The sequence below is a fragment of the Nelumbo nucifera genome, chromosome 1 (assembly GCF_055504915.1).
Source record: "Nelumbo nucifera cultivar China Antique chromosome 1, China Antique-T2T, whole genome shotgun sequence".
NCBI lineage: Eukaryota > Viridiplantae > Streptophyta > Magnoliopsida > Proteales > Nelumbonaceae > Nelumbo > Nelumbo nucifera.
Genome location: NC_142649.1, coordinates 57,250,116 through 57,274,605, shown reverse-complemented (window position 1 = coordinate 57,274,605; position 24,490 = coordinate 57,250,116). Strand labels below are relative to the sequence as shown.

Below are 24,490 nucleotides of genomic sequence, written 5' to 3'. Positions count from 1 at the left end.
AGGGTTCCTTTGGTTTGTAATTAGAATCGGAATCAAAATAATTTATTCCCATAGTCTGTTTGGTTAGGACAGGATAAAAAATGAAATTGAAATCAACAGAATGAAATTTCATTCCCAAGGGAGAGGGGAGGGAATGCCCATTCCCTCAAATGGGAGAATGCCATTCCATTAGGAATGGGAATGAAATTCCAATTCTGTCCAACCAAACAGTTAGAATCAAAATAGCCCATTCCGATTCTGATTCCAGACCCCTATTTCCACGAACCAAATAGGGCCTAAATGTCTTATATTTCAGCTGAGGTTCACATCAGCTCTTATTTCAGATCTCTCAACCATATTTAGGGTATATGTTTGGTAAGAGGAAGCCTCTCTAATTCCTTTTTTTATTTCAATCCTTGACTTAATGATAAAAGTATCCTTCAAAAACACCCCCGTGGATGGACATGTATTAACCACATTTATTATGGCTTGATAGATAGTTTTTTTTTTTTTTTTTTATCCAATGAGTGGCTTAAACTTAATGTTATGTTTGGTTTGAAGGAAAAGGTAGGGAAAGGAAAGGAAAGTTAGGGAAACTTCCACAAATCTTGTATAGGTTTTCCTAACTTTTCTTCTTTTCCCTATCTTTTCATTTAAACCAAACATAGCCTAAAAAATGCTTCTAGAGATATTTACGGGTTGGTTCAGTTCGGCTGTAGGCTATTTGATCAACCAAATCAACTTGATAAGTTGTGGAATTGGCCACTCAAAACTTATTGATCATTAGTGAAAACTGACCAACTTGGATCGTATCGGTTTTGGTCAACTTATCAGTTTAGTCGATTGGTTCAAAAGACAATCTAGGAGTAATTTGTTAAACTAGAAAAAACATGGCTTGATTGGATAAATTTAAAACAAGAAAATTAATAATTGCAGCACTATTATTAAAAATTGATTTTAACAAAAATGAATTTAAAATATAAAATATTTTAAACTAGAAAAAAAATATGAAAAATTTCCTACTTTTCCATATTAAAAATTTTAAATTTAAAATATAAAATATTAATATATATCTATAATCAGGTAAGATAGTTTTTGTCGTTTTACATACATTCAAACTAAAACCAACCTGACCTCTTAGGTTAGCATAATTCATGAACAGAGCTTACCGAAAATAGTTAAAAACTGACCACCTCGGGTCAAGTCGGGTCAGGTTGGTCCGTTTGATCGATCTTATGAATCCTTAAATTAAGGAGCATAAATAAACTCTCTCCAAACATATTTCCCCGGGAATTACCATCTTTTTCAAGTGTTCCTAAAATCACCCAAGGATTTTGATGTTTTTCCTTAGAAAACAGGTTTGATTTGAATATTTTCACTTCTAAACTTCAGAGAAAACACTCTTTGGTTTGGTGTTTATACATCATTGGTACATGCTACATCTGTGATCTGTAAGACTTGTCAAGAAACTCTTTCCAATTCTAGGAAACTATCTTCTGGTGCTTTCAGAAACACCCAGAACATGGAATTTAGGAGAAAAAGAGATCACCAAATGCGTTACCAGAAATCAGCAATATTTCCTCCAGCCAAACTCTACTTCTATGTACAGACTTTCTTCCAGACCATTTCAGTCTGTCCCTCTCCGATCAAATTGCAACAGAATGACACACGCCTCCATGATCATCAAGACTAATCAGTAATTTAGAAAATTTTGAAGTTGAGCTAGGCATCCTCATGATTTTTCTAATGAAATAAATAGAAGGCAATTCAGAAAACCTTTGAAGATACTGAGATTAGGATCCTGTGCTTGTATTGATGTAAGAGAATTATCATATATACATTTTCTACATTGCTTTGAGTAAATTAAACGACTTCATCAATTGGGACCCCAGCAACTCAAGTACATAACTTTTCTCAGCGACTCTTCAGATTGCTTCATCTGCTGCTGCTGGTCTCTCATGGCCTTCCTACTCGCCATTGCCATGGCTGAAGAAGAGGAAGAGATGTTCCTGGCAGCTTGAGAGAACGATGGGATATTGTTCTTGGCGTGCTGGTGGAGACACCTGAGAGTGTAATTCCATCTACAGATGCCTTGGTCTTTCAGTGCCTCAACTGCTCCAACGCTGGCCGCCACAATCCATGCTCTGCTCGTAGAACTCATCTGTAATTCTTTCAAATTGTTCGTTTGGGTCTACTCTCTTGGCATTGAAGAAGGAAAACCTTGTTGATATGAGTTTCGATCTCAATTCTACTTGATATATAAATACAAAAAAGTGAAGTATGTGAGTTCAACAACCACGACAATTATTAAGAAAACCAGAGGCGATTTTGCTGGTGGTTTGGGAAAGACGCTACTTGTTTCTGAAGAAGGCCCACCACGAAACCAGACAACCCAGAATAAAGAAAGAGATATGGGCTCCAGCTTTAGATCCTTGAGCCAGAGGGGAAGAACCTGAACAGGAGCTTCAAGAGTGATGATTACTACTCACGAGCAGGTAGATGGTGGTGGACCCTGGTTTTGTACTGGTATATATCGTCCTGCAGCGCCTGGTTTCCATGAAATTCTGTTTGTGTCCAATATAATTGGAGCCACTCACGTCCATGAAAACCGAATTTATCTTCCAAAAGAATAGTACAGAGTAAAGACAGCGCTCTTTGCATTGAAAAGTAGTAGGGTGTAATCGGGCTATACTTGGTTCGACAAAAATACTACTGCGTTCAAATTTGACAAACATAACAGAGCTCAGAAGGAAATGGAAGAAAAATGTAATTATTCTCATGTGAACTGATACGTATATACAAATTTAGGTTAAACCACTTGCCAACTTGTATTGGCACGTCAATTTAGGGGTATTCTGTAGTGTGGATGAAAAATTGGTGGGTGTGGATTGATCAACACCACACCCTATGGCAGGAATCAATCCACACCACACCATATTCCACAACTGTTTTAAAATGTGGATAGATTGTGTAGATCGGACCAATTCACACCCACGGTGGCATTCTATAGGTGTGTACTACACTTTTTAATTCCATGTATCTCATATACATTTTATGGGAGATCTATATAGTCGATCATAAATGTCTAATTTTTACATTTTATATAGTAAATAAATTGAAAAGAAAGGCATCAATATGTAGACAACAAATGCATTTTTTTAAATAATTAAAAATTATTATTTTAAATATTAAAAAAAATATTTTATTGATAAAATATTAAAAAAATAATATTTAAATAATGAAAAAAGAGTTGAGAAGGAAAACTGTTAGACTTGTGTTAGAATTAACATTAAAAACTATTATTTTATTGAGAAAATATTAAAAATTAAAAATTTAAAAATTATTAAAAGATTAAATAAAATGAGAGTAATTGGACTAATGTAACATAAATGCGTTACACTGAAACCTTTCCACAAACTATCGACACCATACTGTAGTCCATCTATGAGAAAATACTATAAACGATAAATTGGGATGTGACCCGTCCCTGTCCACACTATTTTGTGGATGGGGATCGTCCACACATAACAGAATGTCATATGTTATCGTGGATGGGACCGTACCACGATACATACACGCTACCGAATGCCACCTTAGTTATAACCGAACAGTTCGGTTGTTCTAGAATAAAATTGGATTAGAATTCTATGTTCTACCTCAAGTTCGATTTGATTAAATATTCAATAACTTAGAGTTCAAAAAATAATTAATTAATTAATTAATTTATTTATTAATCAAATGTTCGAACCATGGTTTCAAGCTTTCGAACCGAAGTTGTTATCAATCGAACTCAAATCAAGCCTACTCAATTTGGAGACTCGGCAGTTTGGACTAAAGCTAAATTCAATTGCACCCCTATGTATGGATAACATGCCATCATACTTGTATGTTGATCTACTCAAAACTACATTTTTGAATTTTGGAATGGAATCTTGGACTCTGTTAGTAAGGAGATTCTTTAAAAATTTTAAATTGAATTAAAACAACGTAGATCGATCGTATATGTCCTTAGCAAATTTTCTATTCGATGTAACATTTTATTCAACATGGATTTCTATTTATTCCAATAATATTTCTTCAGTCCCACTTGGAAGCAGACCCACCTGAAGGAATCGAAAATGAAGAAAAAAGGAATCAGAATAGAAAAAGCCCTGAAACCTTGAAGAAACCATCATTTAATGGGTCTCAGGCTCTAAAACGAGAGGTTAGTTTGACCACCACTACATTAAACAACTACTCTAATAAATACCCAACTGCAATAATTCTGTCAGGTTTAATCTTGGGTGGAAAGTTTCTTAGATGGGATTAAATGGTGGTCGTAATCCTCGATCTCTGATATATCCAAATTGCAACACAGAGGAACAATGTCTCCATGATTGTAGAGATTGATTTCAAGAATTAATCTCATGAAAGTATATACAGCTGAGACAAGCGTACAATTGATGATCATCTGATATACAGTTTGATTTTCACAAAGGTCTTCAGATATTTCGTTCTCAGTCTCGATCGAGGGGGAGGGAACAGATTATATCACTTCATGGTGATATCTCTTTTCTTCCAGCTAATGGATTCTTCTCAATCTTCACTCCCAATTTTCTGTCTTCATTTTTAGCCCAAAATTGTACAAAACTTTCCTCTCATCAGTTGGGACCCCAGCAGCTTAGGTACATAACTTTTCTGAGAGACTCTTCAGATTGCTTCTTCTGCTGCTCGTTTTGCATCGCCTTGTTAGTGGCCATTGACGAGGAAGAAGAAGAAGAGAGGACCCCCTTGGACTGAGAGAACAACCCCAGATTGTTCTTGGCTTGCTGGTGTAACGATCTCAGAGCATAATTCCATCTACAGATTCCCTGATCTTTCATTGCCTCGACAACTCCAACGCTTGCTGCAGAAATCCATGCCCTACTTGTTGAACTCATCTTTGGTTTTCTCTTTATCTTGGATTTGAACAAGAATAAGATTATAAGAAAGCTCGTTGATCGATCTGGGTTTGGATTAATTCCGGCAAAAGATGTTGTATATATAAGCATCAAAGGTGAAGGACATGGGCTCACAAAGTCTTGGAGTTGTTAATATAAACCAGAGGCGGTTCTACCAGTGGTTTGAGAAAGACGCCACTGGTTTGGATGAGAACGTCTACTTTTGAACATGAAAAGAATTAACCAACTGGCAGTAGTGGGTCTTTGAATCGGGACTCAAGGCATAGACAGTGAGAATGAAGGATCAGGTGGGCTCCATACAGAGACAGAGGGAGAAAGAGTGTGTGTTGGTTGAAGAGTAAAGCTCAATTTGTAGATAAGCCCTGATTGGTAATGGTAGGGGAGTCTGGATCTCCTGCCCACGAGAACCCTGCCCACATCTATTTCAGTCATACATGGAGAACATTTTATAATATTATACAGGGGAGATGTTCCCAATTGTGGGCAGACGTGGGCAGGGTTCTTATGGGCAGAAGATCCAGACTCATGGTAGGGACAAATTAATGGCTTGTTCTGTAATCCGCTTTTGTTCACTAGGATGGAAGCCACTCATTACTCAACCTCCATGAAAACCCAAAACGAAAGCTGAAATATCAAGTATGGGATTTAATTTCTGATTTAGGCCCATACTCTTTTGGTCTGGTATCAATAATGCTGGTTGTAATCAAATACTCAACCTCCATGAAAGGAACATCAATATGAAAATTACTAATTAAGCCCCCAACTCTTTGAGAGAGAACAGAATCCAATGGGAATCCAAACTAGGAAAAGAATATTGAAACAACCTTTCTCTATCAATAAGGCCCTATTTGTTTTTTGGTAAGTTAGTTATGTACCTTGGCAAATGCATTTATCCTCTTAAGTTATTCATAGGAAAGATTTATCAGATTAAGTGCATTTACGTGTGTTCTTTTATTTCTCATATAAATAAGGTAATGACCATTTTAACCATAAAAATCCATTATTAAAAGGGTATTTTTGTCTCATTCAAGTGTTGGCAATTTCTCCCTATGTGAGAGTTATTTACCCACCTAGTAGATGGATATCACTTACCCGGATAAATGATACCTAGGAAAATAAAATTTCCCCGGTCCCCACATAAATCTAAATTAAAAAAGAACATGGGATTCTTGGTCAATAAAAATCAAAATCCCATTAACCAATTTTCCACCTCTCAAAATCCAGAAAAAAAAAATACTCCCCAAGAATCATATCCCTACCTTTCTATGGAAAATTGCCAAATTCTCTCTCTCTCTCTAATGGTGATCTATCATCAATAGGCACTACAATGGTTAGACGCAGTTGTAACTGGCCCAATATGTCTGATTTGCAAAAGAATTGAATATTAAATCAGTGAATGGTTAGAACTAGACCATTACTATAGGGTGTCCTGGTGACTCAAATTATATCTGTCCAAGGGTCCAATTATCCTTTTTGCAGTAACATTTAAGCATCAAAACTACATGATTTTCGAGAAACCATTTTATTTCCAAATGCACACAGTTCGTTGAAATTAGTGGAATATGCTGGAGGGTACTTTCATACCACCGGAACGAACGGATTGAATTCATCGAATGACACTTGGAGCAAACCTCAGCTTCCATTTTTCAAAATTAACGTGCTGGTATTGTTTCTCGAAAAACTACTGATCACTGATCAGGCTGAGTTTTTGGTGGTCGACCAAAACCCTATTCAAGTTGAGCTGTGTTCCAGCTAGAAATGGAGGCTCTTGTGTTCAAGAGGAAGGCCTCCATTTTACTTGAACATGGGTTGATCACATATTCTTCTCAAAGGGGAGTCTCTGCGTGTATTATTCTATTATTCAAATCCACCATGGCAAATTCAGAGGATAATTGCCCATTGCAAAAGTCTAGGCCATGTTTTGAGTCAACTCTAAATACCAAAAAAAGAGTTTGAGTCAATTCTCATTTTTTCTCTTTATTATTTTTAATAATAAAATTTTTAGAATTGATAAAAATATATAGAAATGGGTAGAATGAGAAAATGTTGCTACCAAACAAATGCTTTTTCTCCGAAAAAGAAACACGAAACCTGATGATGCACAATCTGGCCGGTCTTAGCTGTCGATGATCTTGCCTCGGAACTGAGTAACAGGGACTTGAAACGGGAGGAGAAGAGAAGCTCCGGGGAGAACCCGGCGTAAGGGCTCCGAAGCTCAAGTTAGAATCCTTCAAAGGCAAGAATAACCAGATAGCGCGAAAGTTAGCATACCTCGTCCCTGGGGGGGTAGAAGCCTTTTATAACCACCTCGCGCACTCACTTCCAGGCCTCCGTCAGGTCGGGCATGATTACTTCTGAACTCCTGCCAGTTCGGGTGTCATTTCCTCTGGTCAGACAGAACCGCCACTGTTCCTTTTGTCGGAGCCGTCTCTGCGGCTAGGGACGACGGATGCAGGTGGCGGTGGCAGGAAGCCGTTTGAAATGCGGTTGTCAGGCGTCAGATCCCAAATCAGTCAGGTACGCCGCCCTTGGATAAAGACGTCCTTGGTATCGGGTACGTTTGGCTGGCCTGGTGCTTTGGAAGTGAAGTGTTGGACTGGCGAGCGAGGTGCCTTGAGTTCGGTTTGGAGTGTTCCGAGTTGCCACGGGTCAGCTCGGGTCAGCTTTGTGAGGCTTGGGGCCCAGTATAGTTCGTGCTCCTTGCAGGGAGCTCGGGTTCTCAGGAGGGAGTTCGCTCTTATTAGGGAGCTCGGGTTCCTAGGGAGCTCGGGCTCCTAGTACCGAGCTCGGACTTGGGGAGCTCAGGTTTTAGGGAGCTCGGACCTTTGATAGGGAGCTCGCTCTTAATCAGGGAGCTCGGGCTCCTAGTAGGGAGCTCGGATTTAGGGAGCTCGGGTTCTTAGGGAGCTCGGGCTCCTAGTACCGAGCTCGGACTTGGGAGCTCAGGTTTTAGGGAGCTCGAACCTTTGATAGGGAGCTCGCTCTTAATCAGGGAGCTCGGGCTCCTAGTAGGGAGCTCGGATTTAGGGAGCTCGGGTTCTTTAGGGAGCTCGGGCTCCTAGTACCGAGCTAGGACTTAGGGAGCTCGGGTTTTAGGGAGCTCGGACCTTTGACAGGCAGTTCGCTCTTAACAAGGAGCTCGGACTAAGTACAGCGGTATGGAGTTCGGGCTCGGTAGTGAGTTTGGACTTGCTTCCGATGTTTGCTTTGGGTGCTCTACTGTCCCGAGCTGCTTGCCTTTGCCACGTGTCGGGCGATCGCGAGGTCGGGCCAAATTTCCCTTCATCAATTGCCCCCCACTCCCTGCGACAACGGTTCCGTCTTGGCGCGGGGAGTTTGCAAGGTAGTGGGAGGGTTTTGGCCCGTGCTGAGCGCGCTTGCTCTAATTTGATTTTCAAAAAAGGGCGCGCGTTCGGAAGTCGTGACGGGACCTGAAACGGAGTAACAGGTACCTGAAACGGGGATCTTGCCGCTGAACTGAGTAATAGGGACCTGAAACGGGAGGAGAAGAGAAGCTCCGGGGAGAACCCGGCGTAAGGGCTCCGAAGCTCAAGTTAGAATCCTTCAAAGGCAAGAATAACCAGATAGCGCGAAAGTTAGCATACCTCGTCCCTGGGGGGGTAGAAGCCTTTTATAACCACCTCGCGCACTCACTTCCAGGCCTCCGTCAGGTCGGGCATGATTACTTCTGAACTCCTGCCAGTTCGGGTGTCATTTCCTCTGGTCGGACAGAACCGCCACTGTTCCTTTTGTCGGAGCCGTCTCTGCGGCTAGTGACGACGGTTGCAGGTGGCGGTGGCAGGAAGCCGTTTGAAATGCGGCTGTCAGGCGTCAGATCCCAAATCAGTCAGGTACGCCGCCCTTGGATAAAGACGTCCTTGGTATCGTGTACGTTTGGCTGGCCTGGTGCTTTGGAAGTGAAGTGTTGGAGTGGCGAGCGAGGTGCCTTGAGTTCGGTTTGGAGTGTTCCGAGCAGCCACGGGTCAGCTCGGGTCAGCTTTGTGAGGCTTGGGGCCCAGTACAGTTCGTGCTCCTTGCAGGGAGCTCGGGTTCTCAGGAGGGAGCTCGCTCTTATCAAGGAGCTCGAGCTCCTAGTAGGGAGCTCAGGTTTTTGGGAGCTCGGACCTTTGATAGGGAGCTCGCTCTTAATCAGGGAGCTCGGGCTCCTAGTAGGGAGCTCGGGTTCTTTAGGGAGCTCGGGCTCCTAGTACCGAGCTAGGACTTAGGGAGCTTAGGTTTTAGGGAGCTCGGACCTTTGACAGGGAGTTCGCTCTTAACAAGGAGCTCGGACTAAGTACAGCGGTCTGGAGTTCGGGCTCGGTAGTGAGTTTGGACTTGCTTCCGATGTTCGCTTTGGGTACTCTATTGTCCCGAGCTGCTTGCCTTTGCCACGTGTCGGGCGATCACGAGGTCGGGCCAAATTTTCGTTCATCAATTGCCCCCCACTCCCTGCGACAACGGTTCCATCTTGGCGCGGGGAGTTTGCAAGGTAGTGGGAGGGTTTTGGTCCGTGTTGAGCGCGCTTGCTCTAATTTGATTTTCAAAAAAGGGCGCGCGTTCGGAAGTCGTGATGGCAGTTGTTCAGGAGTTGCGCTGTAGACGCTTTTATTGCGAGGGGACGTGCGCCGTTACCCCGTCAGTTTCGGGAAGACGCGTTCCGACACCTGTACTCTGACAAGACGTGCGCGACGTTCCGTCAGTTTCAGAAAGACGTGCGCTGATTGGTCTTGGAAGACGTGCGGCTTAGCGCGGCTGTGGGCCGTTGGATTGGCTTCGATCTGGGCCGTCGCTTTTCGTACGCTGTGGATATAAATAGTGCGCGGGGGGGGGACCCGTCCTTGCTATTGTTGTACATCTTGAGCTCGCGCCTTAAGTTTCAGCTCGCGTCCAGGCTTTTCAGCTCGCGTCCCAGGTCTTCTTGCTTGTTCGAGTTCTCGCGGTCTGCTTCAGTCTTCTTCCCGAGTGAGTGTTTTTTGGAATCCCGTTTCGTTTCACGATGTCTGGTTTGGAGGGTTCAGACTGTTCAAGCGGGTCTGATGTGGGTTCTACGAACCAGTTTGCGTCCCACGGTAGTTCAAGTGAGCCCGATGTAGGTCCTAAGGAAGGGGTCGGGCCTACAACCCGAGGTGCTTCGGGTAGGTCGGCATCCACCTCCCGCTGTGGCCGGGTTGTAGATCAGTTCGGCCTTTTGACTATGATGCTTGAGGAACTTCAAACCCTCGTAGACTACTATAATTTGCCCAGTGAGTACGGTTATTTTATCCCTACGGGGAGCTTTCCTTGGGAACGCGGTCCTGATGAGATGGTGATTTTCCGGGAACAGCTCGCCACGGGGCTGCGACTGCCCTTCCACCCTCTTCTTGTCGAGGTCCTAAACCACTTCGGTGTGATGATTGGCCAGCTTCACCCAAACTCTATTAGGAACTTAGTGGGAACGATCTCTTTATTTTGCGACGAGAACTTCCCTCTGGATCTGGAGATTTTTTCTTCTATCTTAATGTTGAAAAAGCAAGTGGGTCCCCTTCCTGGGCGTAGGCGGGCAGACTACCTGTCCCCTCGCCCGGGCTTCAAGCTCTTACACGGACTCCCCAATAAGGTCCCAGCGTGGAAGCGAGACTATTTCGGGGTGCGAAGTGCGATGGGGTGGCCGTTTCAGACCGGCTGGGGGGTGGCCACTCCTGATTCCGACATCACACTTGATGAGGAAACGGCGAAGGGCCTCCAGCAATGGGCGCGGCTTGGGCTGGATTGCCAATGGTATCTGACGGAGGCCAAGCTTATTGCTGCGGGCCTGAGTTTGGGTAGGTTCTTTCCCTAGTGATCTTGTCTTGCTCTTCGCTTACATCTTACTGATGCCGAACTCCTTTTCGCAGGTACAATGGATTCTCGAGGGTCCCGAGGTGCGCACTTGTTCGAGGGGATGAAGAGGAGAAAGCGGGTGGCCAAGCGAGCTCGCGCCGAGCCATCCTGAGCTGCGGAGCCCGAGGTGCCGGATTATCCGGCAGAGGAGCCCGAGATGGTTCCTCCTATGCAGGGGCCGGCGGGGGCTCCTTATGCCGAAACCACACACACGGGGGCTCCCGCCTATTCCGAGTCCGCTCATATGCGAGCTGGGCCGTCGGGCTTAGAGGCCCCGGGGGACTTCAGGACCGTGCTGTCGCCTGTGCATGCTCTTCAACGGAGTAAGGAGGCGATGTTTCCTGAGGAAGTTGCAGCGTGGACTGAGCTCCCTCTGCACCAAGTGGCCTGCCGTGCCGTTACTCATGCCATGGTGGTAAGTGATCCCTTCTTTAGAGCTCGGCTTCTATTTTTTCATTCGTTTCTCTGATCTCGTTTTCCTTTGATAGGTGAACTCCTCCATTCACGCCTTGGCGAACCAGGTGGAGAAATGCTCGCAGCAGGCACGAGCTACCGAGGAGAATGCTCGTGTTGCTGATGCTGCTGCTCGCCGTGCGTGGTCTAGGCAGGCGAGGTCTTAGAGGGTTGCCGAGGCCATGGGGGTGGTGGTGTAGCGCATGGCGGAAATGAAGCTGGACCTGGAGAACCAGGTCGAGTATCTTCAGGAGGATATCAGGGAGAGGACTCAGATCTTCTCTCAAGGCATTGAAGATGCGAAGAAGAAGGCTGTCAGCGATTACATTGCTTCGCCGGATTTCGATGACCTGATGGTAGACTCCTACAGGAGGGGTTTCAAACTAAGTCGGTGGATGATCCGGAATACGTACCCCGACCTCAATACCAGCGCCATATCCACTTCGTGCATCACTCTGGAGATGGCTAATGCCGCGGATGCCGAACTAGACTCCGAGGGGGAGGCAGGTCCTTCGGGCGTTGTCGGAGAGGCTTCTGATAACGATGAAGTAGCCCCGGGCTTGTGAAATGAAATGAAATGAAATGTCTTTTTGTTCATGTACTAGTGTCTTCGAGCTATATTTTTTGCCGAACTGACCATTTCGGTCCCTCAGTTCGTTTTATGAAATGACTTCGGCGTACTTGCTTTGGTGGCCTATAGATAGTACCTTCTCAAGTTGACAACGTTCCATGCTCGGGGTACTTGTTTCCCTTCTAGGGTTCCAAGCTCGTACGCTCCCCCACTGAGTGTTTTCATTACTCTGTAGGGTCCTTCCCAGTTTGGTCCAAGTTTCCCTATGCTGGGTTTAGGCACCATGACCTTACGGAGAACCAGGTCGCCGACGCGGAAGTTCCTCTTTTTTACTCGCGCGTTGTAGTACCGAGCTACCTTTTGTTGGTAAGCTGCAGTTCGGATGTGCGCGAGGTCTCTCACTTCGTCCAGTAGGTCGAGGTTGGTGTGCAACTCGCCCTCGTTTGTCCGTTTGTCGTACGCTTCTAGTCGTAACGTAGGCACTTCGATTTCCGCCGGGATCACTGCTTCGGTGCCATAGGTGAGGTTAAAGGGGGTCTCACCCATGGCGGTCTTTTCTGTGGTTCGGTGTGCCCATAAAACACTTGGTAGTTCGTCTGCCCACAAACCTTTGGCTCGGTCCAATCGCACTTTTAGTCCGCGGAGGATGGCTCTGTTCATTACTTCTGTTTGGCCATTTGCCTGCGGGTGTGCGACCGATGTGAAGTTCTGACTAATTCCCATACTTCGGCGCCAATTGATGATGCACAATCTGGCCGGTCTTAGCTGTCGATGATCTTGCCTCTGAACTGAGTAACAGGGACCTGAAACGGGAGGAGAAGAGAAGCTCCGGGGAGAACCCGGCGTAAGGGCTCCGAAGCTCAAGTTAGAATCCTTCAAAGGCAAGAATAACCAGATAGCGCGAAAGTTAGCATACCTCGTCCCTGGGGGGGTAGAAGCCTTTTATAACCACCTCGCGCACTCACTTCCAGGCCTCCATCAGGTCGGGCATGATTACTTCTGAACTCCTGCCAGTTCGGGTGTCATTTCCTCTGGTCGGATAGAACCGCCACTGTTCCTTTTGTCGGAGCCGTCTCTGCGGCTAGTGACGACGGTTGCAGGTGGCGGTGGTAGGAAGCCGTTTGAAATGCGGCTGTCAGGTGTCAGATCCCAAATCAGTCAGGTACGCCGCCCTTGGATAAAGATGTCCTTGGTATCGGGTACGTTTGGCTAGCCTGGTGCTTTGGAAGTGAAGTGTTGGAGTGGCGAGAGAGGTGCCTTGAGTTCGGTTTGGAGTGTTCCGAGCTGCCACGGGTCAGCTCGGGTCAGCTTTGTGAGGCTTGGGGCCCAGTACAGTTCGTGCTCCTTGCAGGGAGCTTGGGTTCTCAGGAGGGAGCTCGCTCTTATCAGGGAGCTCGGGCTCCTAGTAGGGAGCTCGGATTTAGGGAGCTCGGGTTCTTAGGGAGCTCGGGCTCCTAGTACCGAGCTCGGACTTGGGAGCTCAGGTTTTAGGGAGCTCGGACCTTTGATAGGGAGCTCGGGCTCCTAGTAGGGAGCTCGGATTTAGGGAGTTCGGGCTCCTAGTACCGAGCTAGGACTTAGGGAGCTCGGGTTTTAGGGAGCTCGGACCTTTGACAGGGAGTTCGCTCTTAGCAAGGAGCTCGGACTAAGTACAGCGGTCTGGAGTTCGGGCTCGGTAGTGAGTTTGGACTTGCTTCCGATGTTCGCTTTGGGTGCTCTACTGTCCCGAGCTGCTTGCCTTTGCCACGTGTCGGGCGATCGCGAGGTCGGGCCAAATTTCCCTTCATCAAAACCTTTTCATGGTAAGAATGACAATAAATTTTAAACCTATTTTGTTAAATTTCATTTTTTTTTATCAACCAGACTATATATAGTGTGTGTGTGTGATTGATGAAAAAATAAATGAAAAATGAAATTTAACAAAATAGGTTTAAAATATTCAAGGCCCACACTAATAAAACACAAATCAACCATGTGGGGGATCACATTAATAACCATAAGACAAAAATTAGAAAAGCTTTTGCATTATTGGTTGCATAGAGAAAATGTAAAGGAAAATTTAATGAAACAATTAGCACCTATTTAATACTAATTAAAGGAAATTAGTTTGCTAAATCGAATAGTAAGTTCTGAAAATGAAGAAAAAAAGGTTGGAACTTCCAAATAGAAATGCAATTTAAAATTTGTAACGTTAAAAATAAAATTAATAATATGAAGAAGTACAGAGTGTCTAACAATTTCATTATTTGTTAATGGTATATTCAATAAATATAATTTACTAGGAAAGTCATAAAAATAGAAAAACATTGTATAATCATACTACATTAATTTCATTTTTCAAAGAAGCACTATGCCGGCATAGGTTTATAGAACCGCTAACATAGGTTTTTATTGGCGGATGGCCAATGGCGAATAACCATAAGTTTTCAGAACACTACTGGTGAAAATCACAACCCGCCGGCATAAAGCTTGTTTGAAGAATGAAAATAATAACCATAAGTTTTTATTGGCGGATGGCCAATGGCGAATAACCATAAGTTTTCAGAACACTACTGGTGAAAATCACAACCCGCCGGCATAAAGCTTGTTTGAAGAATGAAAATAAGCAAATGAGGAGCACGATTATTTTTAATTCTGTAGGTTCCCTCAATTTATGTATCATATACCCTTTTTAGTTTTTTCATTTTATAATACTCTCTTTAATTTTTTCATGGCAAGAATTTTGTAACCAAACGGTCTCATGTTATTTATTTTTGCCAATTAATTGAGATAATAAACTAATAACAACAAAATAAACATGCCCTAATTTCTACTAAATGTAATATCTTATTCAATATAGACTTCTATTCCGATAATCTTTCTGCAATCCCACTTCGAACCAGACCTACTTGATGGAACTTAAAATTATGAATGAACGAATCAACCTAATAGATTAGAAGAAGTCATGGAACCATGAAGATTAGAACCCATGATTTAATGGGTTCGGGTGCAGGCTCTAATTAAAAGAGAGATTGTTTTGACCATCACTACACTAATTAAACAACTAATTAATCTAATACCCAGCTGCAACAATTCTGTCAGGTTTAATTAATCTTGGCTAGAAAATTTCTTAGATGGGAATAAATGGTGCTCGTAATCCTCTCTAGCTTACATATATTATAAGAGCATTTCAGCCATTCCCAACCAAATTGAAACACAGAAAACATCTCCATGACAGAAGAGATTGATTGTATTTCATGAATTATGAAATTGAGGCAGGCGTATGTATCATGAAAAACATAAAAAATATAAGAAAATGTAAGACAATTGATCTCGTCTGATATACAGCTTATATTGGTTTGGTTTTCACAAAGTTCTTCAGATGTTTTGTTCTCAGTCTCGATCGAGGGGGAGGGAACAGATGATATCACTTCATGGTGATATCTCTTTTTTTCCAGCTAATGGATTCTTCTCAATCTTCACTCCCAATTTTCTGTCTTCATTTTTGGCCCAAAATTGTAGAAAACTTTCCTCGATCTCATCAGTTGGGACCCCAGCAGCTTAGGTACATAACTTTTCTGAGAGACTCTTCAGATTGCTTCATCTGCTGCTCGTTTTGCATCGCCTTGTTAGTGGCTATCACCGAGGAAGAAGAAGAGAGGATCCCCTTGGACTGAGAGAATGAGCCCAGATTGTTCTTGGCTTGGTGGTGTAACGATCTCAGAGCGTGATTCCACCTACAGATGCCCTGATCTTTCATTGCTTCAACAGCTCCAACGCTTGCTGCAGCAATCCATGCCCTACTTGTAGAACTCATCTTTGATTTTCTCTTTATCTTGGATTTCAGCAAGAATAAGAATATAAGAAAGCTGGTTGATCTGAGTTTGGATTAATTCCAGCAAGAGATCAGATGTTGTATATATAGGCACCAAAGGTAAAGGGCATGACCTCACGAAATCTTGGAGCTGTTAAGAAAAACCAGAGGCGGTTTTACCAGTGGTTTGGAAAGAGGCCACTGGTTTGGATGGAAGGTCTATCTTTTGGACACGCAAAGGAATAACCAACTGGCAGTAGTGGGTCTTTCAATCGGGACTCACGGGGACATAAAGGATCAGGTGGGCTCCAGAGAGAGAGATTTAGATGGGTGAAGAATAGCAGATAAAGCTAAATTCTTCAGTAATCCAATTTTGTTCACTAGGATGGAAGCCACTCATTACTCAACGTCCATGCAAATCCAATCCAATAGGAAAGCTTAAGGCCCTATTGGCATTTTGGTAAGTTATTTATTCCGGTAAATGTAATTATTTGAGTAATTAGTTTTTTCTGGGAAACACTTATTCATGTAAGTGTATTTATTTATGTTCTTTTATTTTTCAAGTAAAAAAGGAAATGATCATTTTAATCATAATAATTTATTATTAAAATGGGCATTTTTGTCTCATTCAAGTGTTGAAAATTTTCTCGCCAAGTAAGAAAGTTATTTACTCACCTAGGAGATGAGTATCACTTACTTAAATAAATGATACCCAAGAAAACAAAATTTTCATAATTCCCACATTAATCTAAAAAAAGAACATGGGGTTCTTAGTCAATTCCTTCCTCTCAAAATCCAAAAAAGAATGCCCCCTTAAATATAAAGTATGGGAATTAGTTATTCTGATTTAGGAACATCCTCTTTTGATAAACCAATAATATTAATAACACTAATTGTAATAAAGAAAGATAAATTAATCCTTCCCATACTCATACTCATTCTACCGTTATATAAACTAAGAGTCAGTTTAGGAGAAAGAGAGAAAGTAAATGTGCGCCCAAATCAACAGACTCCAAGAGAAGTAATTAAACTAATAACAAAGTGATCTGAAAAGTATCAAGAATCTATTTCCATTTGTATAATGAATGAGTGGAATGTCTTTTATATTTTCTTTTAGGTTTTGATGAACATATATCTTAAATATTGATATATTTCCATTTGTATAATGGAAATATTGATTATATCACTTTACCTGATACGAAATCTCACAATTAGATCCAAGTTTTGTCGTTTATATTCTTTTTTCTTGTTAACTATAAATGGTATCTTATCAAATGGGTCAAGTGGATGGAGAAAAAAGTTCCATTTCATATTTTTCTAGCTCCACTTGTGCATGATGTCGACAAGGCACTCAAATTGCAAGCAAGAGCCAAGACTCAAGAGGCACAAGGCCCCCACTATACGTCTCAAAAAATTTAAAACCTCACCTAGAGTTGGTCAGTAGTTTTGTGTACAGGGGATCTCGGTCTGGTCCAATCTAGGCCCTCTTTTAACATCTGATTCACAAAGGAAGCAAGATGAGAATAGTTTTCTGATTTTAAATCAGATCATCATCAGTCTAGGTCCACCTTTTTTTTTTTTATTTTTTTTTATCATCATCCAAGTCTTATCCCAATTATATATGGGGTCAGCTACATGAATCCTGTTTCACTACTTCTTACTATATTGTTTTTGTCTATTCTACCCCTTTTAGCCCCTTCAATTAGGCTCAGTTTGAAAAGAGTGCAAATACAAATATGTACAATACAAATACATACAAGATAATACAAAATACAAGATTTTACACTCTACATATTTGTATTTATACTCCTTCCAAACTGAGCCTTGATAACAAATCACTTCTTCTTATGAATATTGTGTCAGGTCCTTTTATGCATGCATTGATTTTTTATCAGATCCTCTTATTTTTAACTCGAACCCCCAACACCTCTTGCATTTTCCTAGAAATATATAGGGTCTGTTTGATTTGTAGTTGGAAGCCGAATCATGCTTCACCTATATATGTCACGTTGGCCTTAATGCATGAAATACTTTTACTAGCTTTTTGGTGCTTGTTAGGAGATGATTTCCATTCACATCAGCACTGCATCTTTAAACAACTTTACTCAATTTGGGATGTGTTAGGAAACGGAACTTTCCCATTTATGAGCAAATTAAGGTTTTTTATGTAAACTGTATGTTTATAATTAACTATCTAACTAGCAATGACCCATTTGATGGCTGTTTAAAAATGCATTTTTAAGAAAAAACATGAAGTAACAATGATTTGCCACAGTTTTTATATGTTTCTACTTTTTTACATATAAAATAGTAAAAAAAATATTTGTTTTATAGATATTGAGTTTTAAACTTATTCCTTTTTACATAGCTTATATATCTATACTACTTATAAAAGTGCGAATAAAATCTGATTTTCTAAAATTTTCATTGGACATAAATTATCCCTTAATCAATGAATTTTTTTGGGGACAAAAGTGTACTTTAACAAAACATATAACTAGTCCATTAATCAGCCATTAAGTGACATTTGAAAAGTCAAAAATAACCTTTGAATGGCATCTAATTCTCCTTATGAACCATCCAAACATTGACAAAAAACCTAATAACCCATGGAAAGGAGAAATGGTTTCTTTAGATTTTTATATAAGATAATAGTAAAAAATAGTTTATTTATTTATTGAGACCTAGGATGAAATCCCATTGACACTAGGATTGGAGGATTAAGGGTTTGGAGAATGGGATACCCCCCTCATTGTGTAGCCCTATAATACCAAAATAATGTACTTAACATGAGATGAATAACCAAGTTAAGGAAAAAAAAAAAGAATTTCGAAATTGTACTAACAAAGATAAGTAAAGGCTGATATCAAGTGCTTTCTTACTGCATTTATTATAACAATCCATGAAATAAATCCACACTACATTAATAAAAAAGAGAGAAAAATATGATAACCCATGAAATGAGCAATGACTTCTTTAGACTTTTTTTGAAAAAGAAGATTGGTTCACCCTATGTACTAGGTTGGCAAATTTGGGTTTTGACATTAGTTTGGGTCCAAACTAGGGTTCCTATTTAGGGCTGGCATTTAACCAAGATTAATCCATCTAATTTACACTTATACTTTATTAGAGAGAGATAAAAGGGATTAAGAGAGATTTAAGAGGAAAAGAGTGATTTAATGTGTAGGACAGATGTTACAAACTTTGGATGGAGAGAGAGAGAGAGAGATTTAAGAATGGTCTTATTAAAGAATAAGTATATATAGATTTTATGAGAGACAACGAAGATGCATGTGGGTTTTAATTTTGAATTATTATATTTTTAATGATTTAATTTAAAAATAAATATGGACATGTGTAAGGAAAGGAGGAATATGTACATGTGAGGTCTGTAGAGAGAGGACCCCTGATGACCCATGTGATGCATGGGATGCTGTTTAAAATTATACTTAGGGAGAAAATGAAGTAATAGTGACTAACCACAGTTTTTTATATATTTCTACTTTTTTTACATGTAGAATAGTATAAAAATATTTTTCTTATATATTTTATTTTAGTTATTGAGCTTCAAATTTTCCTTTTGATAAAGCTTTTATATTATGATAAGAACATAAACCAATTGATAATGGCTCAATTGATATGTTTTCTACCTAATTGTACCAGAGACTTGGGTTGGGGGATGGGCTACCTTGCATTGTGTAGCTCTACAAAGTGAAAAAAAAAATGTGCTTAGAATGAGATTAATAACCAAGTTGGAAAAACAATTTCAAAATTCATAACCAAAGACTTACATTAAGTTCTTTCTTACTATATTTTATTATTGAACCAAAACAATCCATGAAACAAATCTACATTAAATTAAATCTATACTACTTATAAAAGTGTGAATGAGTCTTATTTTCTGGAATTTTTTTACAAAATTTGTATTTTAATTTTGAGCTATGATCAAGGAAAATTTGTATTTTAATAAAAAAGTTTTAATTGAGACAATAAAGCAAATGAACAATATTTATGAATAGAAAATTTAAGGCCCCATCTATACTACTATTAAAAGTGTGAATGAGAGCATGGAATTTTTTATTTAACTAAAATGCCCCAATTTTTTAATTTGGTCTCTCTATCATTGTAAGGACAAAAATGTAATTTGAACAACCACTTTTCTCCACATTCAAATCATTCACATTAAGTCTTATATTTAAGGTATTAAATCCAAGTAACATTTATTGAATCCAATTCTTGGCTAGAATACCCCTATTTTTCATTGACTCTTATACTAACTGACCATATTAAAAAAATAATTGTGCCAAACAATAATTGTTTTTATTGATTTTAAAAGTAACATATAAATTTAAAATCAACCCAAAATGAAGTTGTTTTCCTATTTGGTATCAAATCGATAATTCAACCTTTTAGGTTAAATGTATAAACCCTTGATGTCATAATTAAATAAGAATAAAAATTAAAAATGATGTAAACAAACAAAAGTATAAAAAATACAAAAAAAAATGTAGAAGACATTTGGGCACATCTCTAATATCGTATATTTATCATATTAAACAAAAATAGTTATGATAAATAAGAATAAAATTGTAAAAAATTTTGGAAATATTATTTATTATCATCACCATCATCATCATTAAAAACTATCACGTGCAAAGCACATACACACTTACTAGTTAATAAAAAGAGGGAAAAACCTGATAGCCTAAGTAAAGGAGCAATGGTTTCTTTAGAGTGGTTCACCCCATGTATTGGTCGGCAAATTTTGGTTTTTTGACATTAATTTGGTCTAAGCTAATGTTCATATTTAGGTTAACCCTTAATCTAACCCAACCCATCTAATTTATACCCCTACTTTGTTAGAGAGAGCCAAAAGGGTTTAAGAGATATTTAAGAGGAAAATAAAGATTTAATGGGGAGGAGAAATGTTACAAACATTAACTATTAAGCTTTGAGAGAGAGAGAGATTTAAGAATTGTCTTATTAGAGAGTAAATATGGTTTTTACAAGATACAATAATGAAGACTTGTGAGGGTTTTAATTTTGCCTTGTTATATGCACATGTTCCATAAAGAAGAGTAGGAGGAGGCACGTTTGAGCTCTATGGTTAGAGGACCCTTCACCTCTCCCTCTTTCTTTCTTCTATTATATACTAGCGGTGACCTATGTGATGGATGGGCTGCTTTATAAAAAATGTATTTTTAAGGGAAAAAATGAAGAAATAGTGATTTGCCAAAGTTTTATAAATTTGTAATACTTTACAGATAAAATAGTAGAAAAAATGATTATGAGAAGTAGGAGGAGTACATAAATCAATTGCTTAGCTTGAGAACCAACTGATGGTGGCTTAGGGCCTATTCGTTTAACTTTAATTTTATCTCTTAAGAGGAATCTTTTAACTTTAATAGAAAATTGAGTGTTCATTCCCTCTTATCTCTTATTTCTTAAAGTGCAATCATACAACTTTTTGTTTTCCAATGAAAGCCCAAAAAGACAAACAAAAACTCTCTTATATAGGGTCAAAATGGATATTTGATAATTTTTAAAATTCATAATTCAGAACAACATTCTCTACATTCCTTTGGCTAGTTGTTGTAGAGACTTAGGATCAAATCCCTTTGCCACCAAAGTTGTTGTAGAGACTAGAGGACTTCAACATCAACATAAAAATCACCACTTATGTATAAGATAACCACTAAACAAGCTTCATTTCAGTTAAAAAGTACTAAAGGGAAGATCTTACCAAACAGTACTAAAAAAGTCATTCGAACCAATCAATTAAAAGGCAAGAAACGCACACCAAAGCCTTGATAGAAAATATAAGAAACCACAACCAAGAACATGGTAAAAAAGGATTTAAAACAACTAGCAAATAGATTGATTTCTTCCTTTATTTTCTTAAAGAAGAAGATCTCAGCAAAGAAAGAAAAACCCCACACTATCTACAATTATTGAAAGAGAAAAGGAACCAAAAAGAAAAAAAGAAAAGATGGTTCAACTATGATATGAAAAAGGTATGATATCTGAAAACTGATCAATAAATTTGAATCATAAATGTGGTAGCGAATCAGGTGTCATTTATCAAATTTCATGAGTGGATTTTGATTGGTCAAAACTCCTTCCATATCAAATCTTTCCTGTATGATAGATTTTCCCAAGATAAGATAGTAGAGAATGAGCCCCATAGTGGGATTAGTGATAAACTATTGCTTTTTATTGCCCCACAAGGCACAATGGATTACATAAATGAGCAAGGATACCCAATAATACAGTGGTGAACAGTGGATGAAAGGGAAGAACTGCATAAATGAGGAGCAAAAGAAGCGACTTAGCTCAAATTTAAGCATCCAATGTTGAGGTTAATTACAATTATACATAAATCACAAAAATACGTCTTGAATAACTGAAAATTTAGTTGAATGTTTCAAAAACTATTTCAGAATCAGAACCGCTTTGGCGACCGATTTTGGGTCAGTGGTTAAACCATCTAGTTCAAACAGATGGCTCGTTGTTGCAATTTAAAAAACAAAATTAAAAATTAATTAAAATAAAAAATGGCTAAAAACCATTGCCTGAATCAAACAAGCCAAATGGTTAAACAACCCGGGTCAACAGTCACTAACCAAATCAATAATTTTTAACAAAGAAACAATTTAGGGTTGAAACAGAAATGGTTGCCTAGACGATTTCTGTGCTGAAGGCAACTATGCAGGTCAACAACAGTTCAAAAACCATGATTTAGTCATTTTCAACCAAAATGAAAATACAATCACCGTTCATTTATTAAGAAAAGGAGAATAGATTATCTTACATTACCAAATACTAGTTAGAAAAATAACTGAAAATATTAATGGTACTTTTTCATATTAATTATTACTTAATTATAATGAATAATAAATACATGATCAAATCAGACGCCTTCCCACGATTTTTCTCTAACATATGATAGTGGCAGTAAATTTTTTCAAAGTTTCCCAAATGTATTTATGTGCAGTTAATTTTTTCACTGTATCCATGCATTTGTAATTGTATCTGCGGTAATCTCTGCGATACCTATAGTTTGAGCCATGGATGTTTTAAATTTTTAATTGAAGAAATCGAGAGATCAATTGGTTTCTTCTCTTCTCTAATCTAGTATTAATCAGATAGTCCAAGTCAATTAGCCCAACTGTGGCCTTGCCCCAAACATTTGACCATCTATTTCTTATATATTTTTTTTGCAAGTAATTAAAAATAATGAGATGGGTGTTTTTCTAATTATCCTTAATATGAGAATGTTACATTCTTATTTTTCTTAAATTAATAAACAATTAATGAATGTTCTTTCAAAGAGTAATATACTAATATACACTCCAAATTAGTAAATAGGATGGCCTTATTTGGTAGAAAATTTTGATTACAATTCATAGAAATCTCTATGATACACAAACTGATTGACAAATCTGTTGGTGCAACGATCTTTCATCACTTGATCTAAGGGTGTAATTCCGTCTGCATAGGCCTTGATCTTTCATCACTTCAACAGCCCCAACAGTAGCTGCTGCAATCCATGCTCTGCTCGTTGAACTCATTTTTCTTTCTCTCTCTCTCTTTATCTCTTTTTTCTCTCTAGTAAAGAAGGGCACATAAGCTTATGAATCTGTGTTTGGATGAAATGAACCCAAGAGCTCTTTTATGTATATATAGAAAAAGTGGGTGACAACAAGCTCATGAGTTTCAGAGTTTTGAAGAAAACCAGAGGCGGATTTAGAAGTGGTTTCAGAAAGAACAAAGAAGCCACCGGTTCTGAACGTGCATGTCAAGAGAAAAGAAATACAAATCGGGACATAAAGAAGAAAGAGACGGGAGTCCCACCACCCCAGACCAGACAATGGAGAGTTTTAGAATTAAGGAGGAGGTGGGCTCCAGGTTATAGTTTGATAGATCACTAGAGGGGAAGAACCTGTCCCGGAACGAAGGGGACTGTTTAAGTGGTAGTGTGGTACTGGCATCTCACAAAGGTCATTGTGCCACAAGGCTCTTTGTACACACCTCCCCGTTTTCAAGTATTTCCCTAATAAAAATAATATTTATCCATTTTAATGTACTTTGTGCAATCATGTAGGACAGGATTGGTTGCAATGTTGATAGCAATCTTATTGTTACATTGAGTGGCATAGCACTTTTTATCCACAGAACCTCCATAACTCCATGAAACATAGCTCTATACTCAGTTTCGACACTGAATCTAGGTGCAACACTTTGTTTCTTATTTCTCCAGTTGACTAAATTGCCCCCAATAAAGGTGCAATATTTACTCGTAGACTTGCTATCATCTATTAATTAACCCAACCTAGTTTGTGTTTATATAAATGTTAACCCTCAAATGCCCATGCTTCTTGAACAACAAACCACTCCCTATAAACTTCTTGAGGTATCTAAACACTCTTTTTACTACCTCTAAATAAGCAACATTGGGAACATGCACAACTAACTAAAGACACCTACTGCATAGGCAATACAAAGCCCGATTTGTGACAGATATAAGAGTTCCACAAGTCTCTATAACTATTTCACATTTTTTATGGGATCCCCACTACAAAGCCCAATTTGTGAAGATTTTTTTTTCTGCTTTTTTGTGGAAAACAATTATTCATGTATTCTTGACAAATGAAAAGTGTACTTTGTAACAACATTTGATAATTTGAATAAAAATATATTTTTTTATAAAATTATTATTTATTTGTATAATATGGGAACAAAGAAAACATATATAACGGTTATATATACAACCCTTGTATATATAACTACGGTTTTTTATATACAACCATTTTTGTAAGTGCCCTAACATAGATAGATTTTAGCAACGGCTTTAAAAAGCCATTACTATAGATGGTTTTTGGCAACGGATGTATT

The 24,490-nt window shown here is 39.4% G+C and overlaps 3 protein-coding genes across 3 annotated transcripts; all 3 read right to left on the bottom strand.

The window, feature by feature from the left end:
* Positions 1-1,756: 1,756 nt before the first annotated feature.
* Positions 1,757-2,437, bottom strand: LOC148803305 (uncharacterized). Its single transcript, XM_088896577.1, has one exon. It carries the CDS (start codon positions 2,138-2,140, stop codon positions 1,856-1,858), a length of 285 nt encoding a protein of 94 aa, XP_088752703.1. The 5' UTR covers positions 2,141-2,437; the 3' UTR covers positions 1,757-1,855.
* A 1,855-nt stretch (positions 2,438-4,292) lies between these two features.
* On the bottom strand, positions 4,293-5,250 carry LOC148803304 (uncharacterized). Its single transcript, XM_088896568.1, has one exon. The coding sequence runs from the start codon at positions 5,007-5,009 to the stop codon at positions 4,620-4,622; it is 390 nt and encodes a 129-aa protein (XP_088752694.1). The 5' UTR covers positions 5,010-5,250; the 3' UTR covers positions 4,293-4,619.
* Positions 5,251-15,013: 9,763 nt separating this feature from the next.
* LOC148803303 (uncharacterized) lies at positions 15,014-15,771 on the bottom strand. Its single transcript, XM_088896573.1, has one exon. It carries the CDS (start codon positions 15,596-15,598, stop codon positions 15,323-15,325), a length of 276 nt encoding a protein of 91 aa, XP_088752699.1. The 5' UTR covers positions 15,599-15,771; the 3' UTR covers positions 15,014-15,322.
* Between the last annotated feature and the right edge of the window lie 8,719 nt (positions 15,772-24,490).